Source organism: Oncorhynchus masou, chromosome 6, assembly GCF_036934945.1.
Source record: "Oncorhynchus masou masou isolate Uvic2021 chromosome 6, UVic_Omas_1.1, whole genome shotgun sequence".
NCBI classification, from domain to species: Eukaryota; Metazoa; Chordata; class Actinopteri; order Salmoniformes; family Salmonidae; genus Oncorhynchus; species Oncorhynchus masou.
Window position 1 is genome coordinate 24,971,607 of NC_088217.1, and position 8,918 is coordinate 24,980,524.

Sequence of the window (8,918 nt, forward strand, 5' to 3'; positions counted from 1 at the left end):
GATACGTTAGATGGGATGTATAAATCCAAACTTGGCATCTTTTTACAGGCAATCTCTCGATCATCAGATTCTTCTTTGACTTGGATAAACATGCAGTGAATTCCTATATATTGCAATTCCATGTCACACACACATGCAGTTGAAGTTGGAGGTTTACATACACCTTAGCCAAGTACATTTAAACTCAGTTGTTCACAATTCCTTACATTTAATCCTAGTAAACATTCTCTGTCTTTGGTCAGTCAGGATCACCACTTAATTTTAAGAATGTGAAATGTCAGAATAATAGTAGAGAGAATGATTTATTTCAGCTTTTATTTCTTTCATCACATTCCCAGTGAGTCAGAAGTTTCCATACACTCAATTAGTATTTGGTAGCATTGCCATTCAATTGTTTAACTTAGGTCAAACGTTTCAGGTAGGTTTCCACAAGCTTCCCACAATAAGTTGGGTGAAATTTGGCCCATTCCTCCTGACAGAGCTGGTGTAATTGAGTCAGGTTTGTAGGCCTCCTTGCTCCCACACACTTTTTCAGTTCTGCCCACAAATGTTCTATAGGATTGAGGTCAGGGCTTTGTGATGGCCACTCCAATACCTTGACTTTGTTGTCCTTAAGCCATTTTGCTACAACTTTGGAAATATGTTTGAGGTCGTTGTCCATTTGGTTGAACCATTTGCGACCAAGCTCTAACTTCCTGACTGATGTCTTGAGATGTTGCTTCAACATATCCATATAATTTTCATCCTTCATGATGCCATCTATTTTGCGAAGTGCACCCGTCCCTCTTGCAGCAAATCACCTACACAACATGCTGCCACCCCCGTGATTCACGGTTGGGATGGTGTTCTTCGGCTTGCAAGCCTCCCCCTTTTTCCTCCAAACATAACGCTGGTCATTATGGCCAAACAGTTCTATTTTAATCAGATCAGAGGACATTTCTCAAAAAAGTATGATCTTTGTCCCCATGTGCAGTTGCAAACCGTAGTCTGGCTTTTTTATGTCGGTTTTGGAGCAGTGGCTTCCTCCTTGTTGAGCAACCTTTCAGGTTATGTCGATATAGGACTCGTTTTACTGTGGATATATATAGTTTTGTACCTGTTTCCTCCAGCATCTTCACAAGGTCCTTTGCTGTTGTTCTGGGATTGATTTGCACTTTTCGCACCAAAGTACGTTCATCTCTATGAGACAGAACACATCTCCTTCCTGAGCGGTATGACAACTGCGTGGTCCCATGGTGTTTATACTTGCATTCTGTTGTTTGTACAGATGAACGTGGTACCTTCAGGCATTTGGAAATTTCTCCCAAGGATAAACCAGACTTGTGGGTCTACAATGTATTTTCTGAGGTCTTGGCTGATTTCTTTGATTTTCCCATGATGTCAAGCAAAGAGACACTGAGTTTGAAGGTAGTCCTTGAAATACATCCACAGGTACACCTCCAATTGACTCAAATGATGTCAATTGGCCTCTTCAAAGCTTCTAAAGCCATTACATCATATTCTGGAATTTTCCAATATGTTTAAAGGCACAGTCAACTTAGTCTATGTAAACTTCTGGCCCACTGGAATTGTGATACAGTGAATTATAAGTGAAATAATCTGTCTGTAAACAATTGTTGGTAAAATGAGTGTCATTAACATAGTGGATGTCCTAACCGACTTGACAAAACTATAGTTTGTTAACAAGAAATTTGTGGAGTGGATGAAAAACTAGTTTTAATGACTCCAATCTAAGGGTATGTAAACCTCCGACTTCAACTATAGATACTGTATGTTACATATAACCTTCACCACTGGCACTGAGACATGTTTGTGTAGATCTATCTGGCCTCACCCTTGCCTGAGCATACCGGGAATTCTTTCACTGAATTTTTTCCAAATCAGTTACATACAGTACTGTAGGAAGATTCTATGTCACAACGAGCGCTAAAGACAGACATCACATATACCTGGAACATTAAACAAGTAATTTATTGTAGCATCAACATGTGAAAAATGACCATGGAATAGAGCATGGAATATACTTAAGTATCAAATCAATCAAGCATGGATGAGTGTTGTTTGTCGTGTACCATGTTGTATAGACCATGGATTACCCCCCATCGATGGCACCCAGATGCGAGCACTCTTCTTATTGTCTTCTGATTGAACACAATAATCGATAGACAAATAACAATAACGTATCTTTGATATCCCAATAATCTATCACAAACTCTGTTTGAAAGATGGGTCAGACCCAGACCCAGCATCAGCAGTCAGACAAGAGGCCAGGGAAGTAGCCTATGTGGCATACTGCAGAGCACTCCATTCTGGCACCTCTGGCCTCCTGTTCATCTCACCCCTACAGGAGGTCCGCTCCCGCTCAGCCCAGTCAAAGTCTTCTCTGTCCTGGTACCCCAATGGTGGAACCAGCTTCCCCCTGGTGCTAGGACAGCAGAGTCCCTGCCCATCTTCCGAAAAAATGTCTGAAACCCTTCCTCTACAAAGACCATATTAAATAAGACATCTCAGCCACCCCCCCCCAAAAAAAAACATACAGTTGTCTTTTCCTACTAGCACTGTATTTGCTGATAACTGTGATATGTGGTTGTCTCAGCTAGCTATCTTAAGATGAATTCACTAACTGTAAGTTAATGTAGCTGAGAGCATCTGCTAAAAAATGGGTGGAGAGCAGCCTAACCACTTCCTCCCTGTCCCATTCCCATGCTTCTGAACCCTACACCTCCTTCCGTAGCACCACCCGAACACTTGAGAATATTTTTGCCAGGGCTTCGAACAGGGGGTCACAGAAGGTGTGGATGGCCAGGGAGTAGATACGGCTCAGACACTGGGACTCGATCAGACAGCTTTTAATACATGGCACAACGGCCCAGATGTGGCAGAAGGAGAGGCAAGCGAATAGGAAGCCCCACAGCAGAGCCACTGGGATCCCCAAAATGGCTGATAGGATGCGGTAGCACCAGTATTTGGACACAGTGAAGGTGGTGTAACTGGCTTTCCACACCCCATCCAGACTGTGAGTCCCATCAGGCTCAGCGATCACATCCTCAAAGTCCACCTGCAGGGGGAGACAGAGAGGCCATTGTACTGTAATTGATAAAAGGGTCCAGCTTCTGACACCAACGGCAATGAGACAGGACACCACTATGTTAGCTTCAGGAATATCTTTACTAAGTTAAAACCTAATATCTTACGCAACACATTATGGGTATTGTAGTACATTATGTTACAGCCATCAGCAGCTGAACCTTCTTTTAGCTCAGTTAAAAACTGCTGTATTATATTGCTTGAAACCTCTCACTGTCCCAAGCAAAATCATCTATCATGAGTAAATACTGTATAAGGCAATTGGATACATTCCTACAACATGAATAGATAGACATTCTCTTTCTAACAATCCGCCTGTTTTAAAGTCACAGATCTAATTAAAGGAAAGGAATTTGTAAGCTGCAGTCCATCTGACACCACTACCCGTAACTATAAATAAACTTACTGAATATATACAGAGGGCCATAAAATCCATAAAAAACCTAAAAGACAGAAAAACCATTAAAACCATAAAAACTATAAAAGCCTAATGATTCATTAGCAAATCAAAGAATACCAGAGAAAACCATCAAAGACATTATGTAAAAACATGTATTAGAACAAATTCCATGATGGCAATTATGGCAGATAAACATTGCGTTCCACTGCCCTTGTGTTTGCCTTCCCAGAAATAGAGCCACTATCTGTAGCTGGGTTGATAAGAGCTACAGGGATACAGGCTGTTTCAGGGAACATTTGATGGTCACAATAGTAACCCAAAGGATAGCACTTCTGGTGCACGAGCACGCACACGCACGCACGCACGCACGCACGCACACACACACACACACACACACACACACACACACACACACACACACACACACACACACACACACACACACACTAAATGTAATATAGCCTACCTTCACTACATCCTCGTTGACTTGCTTGGGGTCTCTGTTGATCAGGTCAATCTCTTTATGATGTCCGTTTGCCTGAAACCTTTGTTCATAACCATTGTTGATGTCAGCCATGGTTGCAGTCATATGCTATTGAAAGGAGAGGGGCAGAGAGGTACGAGGCAGTGTAGAGGGGTCCGAGAAGAGCGGTCTCAGTAAGGCTGGTAGTTATCCTGGAGCTGGGCAGTGGTAGCTGTAGTGGTCAAAGAGGCAGTGTGGGGAGTGGGACAGGGAGTGGCTGCACCCAGGCTTCTGGATTTCCCCTCACTGTGATGTCACTCCTGGAATGCCAACAGCACCCAGCAGGCAGCTGCCCCTAGCTGTCCTGTCAAACTGTAACCACGGTAGCCATAGCATAGCACAAACACACAAATACACAACATATAGCCTACAGTTACACACATACTTTGTTGACTACAACAAATTCTTGTTAATAATCGCTTATAAACATCTTGTAAACACACCAAAGAATGAACACACACACATACACACATTATTTTAATATCCTTGTGGGGACCAAACAATTGATTCCCATTCAAAATCCTATTTTCCCTAACCTCAATCCCTAAACCTTAACCCCTAACCTAACACTAATTGTAACCTTAACCCTCAACCTATCCCCTAAGCCTTAAAGATATTCTTTCCTTGTGGGGACTGGCAAAATGTTTCCACTTGTCCTAATTTTCCTTATTTTACTATTCTTGTGAGGACTTCTGGTCCCCACAATGATAGTAAAACCAAACCACCCACACACACGAGTAAGGCCCATTCTCATTCAACATTCATGCCATACCTCACACTGGGACCCTAAGCATTTCTTAAAGGAAAAAACAGACCTATGTTGCATTTCACACATCCCTGATGGTTCACCATAGTAATTACTGTAGCCCAATATAGTGTGAAGATCACAGGAGTCTGCTAAGGGTATAATAATAGCCAGATTCATAGCAAATGGAATGGCATCAAACATATTTGATGAATTTAATTCCATTCCACTTGATCTGGTCCAGCCATTACCACTAGCCTGTTCTCCCCAATTAAGGTGCCACCAACCATATAGCAATGCTCAGATATAGACAAGTGAGGTCCGTACAGAGAATTGGATGACACTTTCCACGATGCAGCTATATATAATGCCTTATGATACACTACCAAGACATGTTCTGGTTAGTCCCTCCATGGAGAGACTTGTCATATATGATTGAGCAGGTGGATCTGCTGATAAGACAGAGAACTGTGCAAAGATCTGAGACTGACATGTAGACCTAAGCATTTTGAGTTTGTGATACATTTACTACCACACGTTAAGTTGAGAGTGGACGGTGGGCATAAACAGCATCAAAATGCTTTCTAGCGTTAAACTCATAAAACCTGAGACTCACCTAAAATAAACAACTTGGCAGGAGATGTAGCATGCTGATGATGTTGGAATATATCATGCATGGCTCACTTTTTTTTCCTGTCACAAACCTGTATTTCCATAACAACCACAAATGAAATATACCATGAAGGTCTGCCTGTTTTTTCTTGTCACTCAAACCTGTGTTTCCATAGCAACCACAAATGGACAGTACAATGGAAACCTGTGTGTCCATAGCAATCACAAAATACTGCAATGAATACACAGTATATAGTAAGTAATCATCATGATATTAAATTCCCCACCTCCCAACTATTGGCTTAAAAACCTCTTAATGATCCGAGCCTTTTTTTAAATGTTCGCCTAAAATGACATACCAAAATCTAACTGCATGTAGCTCAGGACCTGAAGCAATGATATGCATATTCTTGATACCATTTGAAAGGAAACATTTTGAAGTTTGTGTAAATGCAAAATTAATTTAGGAGAATATAACACATTCGATCTGGTAAAGATAATACAAAGAAAAAAACATGCATTTAAAAAAAAAAATCATCTTTGAAATGCAAGAGAAACGCCATAATGTATTATTCCAGCCCAGGCACAATTTAGATTTTGGCCGCCACCTGGATTTAGGAACAATAATCGAATTCAGGCATTTTAGGATAATATTAGTTATTTAAATTAACACTTTCTATCTCCAAATTCATTGTAAGAATTGTGTAATATACAGTTATCAAATGGTAGAATGACTTTATTATGAAATGGTTTAAAACAAAACAAAATGTCAACCATAGTTTCCTCTGGTTGTTTATCAAGTCCATTGGGAGGATATTTTGTTTTTTAAAAGTGGTACAGTAAAATCCAAACGTTTGATATATTCCTTCTCACCCATGGTGACCTGATTATGTAAAATCTGCTTTTCTCATGATAACATTCACTACAGGACAAACTCCTCACCTCATAGAGGAGGTCTTGAGTGGTACCACTGAGTACTGTCAAGCAATAAACATTCAGGCCAGTTGTGTGTGTGAAACACGATTCACTTCAAATACAGGGAGTTTGCCTGTGCTTGTTTAATTAATTGAAGTGCCCCATTTCCTATTCTGGGAAGGCAGGGGCCTTTCCAGGGAGGAAGAGAGCAGCGTCCAGACCCTGAGCTGTGAAGTGAAGATGTAATGAGGTACTAGATGTTAGCATAAGAATGGCTGATGACATAATCAGGTCATAATACAATAACAAGAACCCATCTACTTGAATCGTATTACTGTATTGAGTACAACATTGATATTGAGAAAAGTTGTGTCTCTTAGAAGAATAGGGGATATTTCAATTGAATGGTTTTGTATATGAAAACAAATCTGATATTGCTGCATATTGATCAAAATCTTTAACACTTTATTTTAGATATCCTGCAATCCAATTTTCATCAGAATATATATGATAAAAGTAAAGCCATAGTAAACGTTAATGTTCTACTATACCACAAAAAATTGTGGAGTCACATTTTGAACTGTGTTATCAGGTTTTATTTAAATAACACTATACACCAGTGCTGTCTGAATAATACTGAATGTGCTCATCAAACATGGGAATCACCTGACACTATCACATGAGAAAAGGACAACTCAAAGCACAGTTCAAGTGCATACCAGATACAACATTATCCTAAATGAGTGTGAATCTTTTACACATTCCCCTTTTCACCTTAACTTCTGACGACATCTCAGATAAGTAACCAATCACCTTGTTGGAAATTGTTTTTAAAAAGTATCCAGTTTTGATCAATCACACTGATCTCAGTTCAGTTGTAAGATCCCATGATCCACCACAAAGCCTGTAGTTGTGCCCCTGGTCTGATCCTAGAGCATCCTACAAATACTTTGCCCAGGCCTGATAGTCTCCCAAGAAGACATTCCATAGTAGGGTAACATTGGGAACAAGCCCATATTCCAAATCCTGAGTGAAGGTCCAATATTCTGTCATTCCAGAGTCAGGCGAAGTCTGATTCCATCGTAGCACTTTGCTGCACTAGTGAGGAATGGGCGGACACCAATGTCCAGTACGATGCTCCATAGGCTCTGCAGCCAGTGTGTGATTATAAGGATAGGATGCACGAATGGGCTAGAGAACCTTTCAGGATTAGATAGAGAATACAGGGAGTAAGAGAAGAGTTTCAAGATGGTAACTTATGATTCACCCACTGGGCACAGATGTCATTTCAACGTCTATTTCATGTTGGTTCAACGTCATTTCATTGAAATGACATCTGTGCCCAGTTGGCATGTATTGTATTCAGTGAACAGTGAACTGATATTATAGACCTACCATATGTGTAGGAAGCTGAGGATGGCAAATATCAGTCCGGTGATGATGGACACAGGGACTGCCAGCAGGACGGTCACTATGCGGTAGATCCAGACCCTGGTAACCTCGAACAGGGCGTTGCTCCAGATCCACACTCTGTCTCCGCTACGTACTGACGCTGGCTCTGCTATCACATCCTCAAAGCTCACCTAGAGGCAGAATCATAATCTTGGGGTGATTGTTTATAGACAGACAGTTTGTTTTTGACACTCAAAGGAAAATATAGATAAACTTGCAGTCAATGACATGACCACCAGAGGGCAGTGCAAGTATACAAAAAACAACTGGGACATGCCACATGTTTATAGAAATATAATACTCTTCAGATTTGTTTGATCGTTTAAGTAATTATGTTTAACTAATTGGGTTAAGACAGGTAATTTGATTGAAAAAACAGCACCTTATATCAAGCTTGTGACAGTGTTACCCGTTTCAGTGTACAATCCTGAAAGCACAAAGAACTAGTTCATGAAGTCATTCAAATTGACAAACATGTATTAACACAACACAAATGTTGTCTGGTTAGCAGTTATCTCCTGTTTTTATGGGTTGATGCATTGATGTGAGGTTGTGTGAAATACCTTCGAACACTCGTTGACTCCTCGAGGGTCTCTCTCATTCAGGAGGGACTTGGTGTCACTAAGATCCACTAACGGGGACACAGCTTCCACCTCATCCATCCTGTCCCCCAGTTCAGCCTTCCATAGCAGCTGCGGCTCCTCATGTTCCTCATACAGGTCTGCATCAAGGTCTTCATCATCAGTGTCTCCCAGGTCAATATTTGTCTCCACTGGATCTGTCTTTCTCATCATGGTGCCTTTTCAAGGGAACAACTACTGTTTTTAGAATGAATTTCAATTAAATACAAAAATTATTCAAATATGGGAGTGTAGAGAGTTAGAGGACCAGAAAGACTCACTCTGCCTACACACATACCTACACACTCACACCACACTGTCAAACTGTGACACTTTCAGACAGAGGATGGCCACCAGGCTGTTCACATGGGTGTGGCTAGCAGCAATGGTTTATATTGGGAAAGTGAGACTGGCCTGGTTGGAATTTTCAAAGGGGCTTTGGTGTGTGGATCACTTCCCCATACCCAGGGAGAGAGGAGAGGGGAGAGGGGAGAGACACTCCCTGCTGCAGGATATAAATACCTAGAGAGAGGACTATATACAGACTGCTCCTATGATCATACA

The 8,918-nt window shown here is 41.1% G+C and overlaps 2 protein-coding genes across 2 annotated transcripts; both read right to left on the reverse strand.

Moving 5' to 3' along the window:
- Positions 1-1,981: 1,981 nt before the first annotated feature.
- LOC135541045 (caveolin-3-like) lies at positions 1,982-4,232 on the reverse strand. Its single transcript, XM_064967179.1, has 2 exons — positions 3,954-4,232; positions 1,982-3,058 (listed from the first exon to the last, which is right to left on the reverse strand). The coding sequence occupies exons 1-2, from the start codon at positions 4,074-4,076 to the stop codon at positions 2,717-2,719; spliced, it is 465 nt and encodes a 154-aa protein (XP_064823251.1). The 5' UTR covers positions 4,077-4,232; the 3' UTR covers positions 1,982-2,716.
- A 3,038-nt stretch (positions 4,233-7,270) lies between these two features.
- On the reverse strand, positions 7,271-8,658 carry LOC135541046 (caveolin-2-like). Its single transcript, XM_064967180.1, has 3 exons — positions 8,298-8,658; positions 7,678-7,865; positions 7,271-7,482 (listed from the first exon to the last, which is right to left on the reverse strand). The coding sequence occupies exons 1-3, from the start codon at positions 8,526-8,528 to the stop codon at positions 7,332-7,334; spliced, it is 570 nt and encodes a 189-aa protein (XP_064823252.1). The 5' UTR covers positions 8,529-8,658; the 3' UTR covers positions 7,271-7,331.
- Positions 8,659-8,918: the final 260 nt, after the last annotated feature.

Bases quoted from the DNA above. Each gene is read 5' to 3' on its own strand.
- LOC135541045 (XM_064967179.1), bottom strand. From the start codon at position 4,076: ATGACTGCAACCATGGCTGACATCAACAATGGTTATGAACAAAGGTTT. The intron at 3,059-3,953 runs GTAGGCTATATT...CTCCCCCTGCAG, and splicing joins TCAACGAGGATGTAGTGAAG to GTGGACTTTGAGGATGTGAT.
- LOC135541046 (XM_064967180.1), bottom strand. From the start codon at position 8,528: ATGATGAGAAAGACAGATCCAGTGGAGACAAATATTGACCTGGGAGAC. The intron at 7,866-8,297 runs GTATTTCACACA...TTCTGCCTCTAG, and splicing joins GAGTCAACGAGTGTTCGAAG to GTGAGCTTTGAGGATGTGAT. The intron at 7,483-7,677 runs GTAGGTCTATAA...TAATCCTGAAAG, and splicing joins CTCAGCTTCCTACACATATG to GTTCTCTAGCCCATTCGTGC.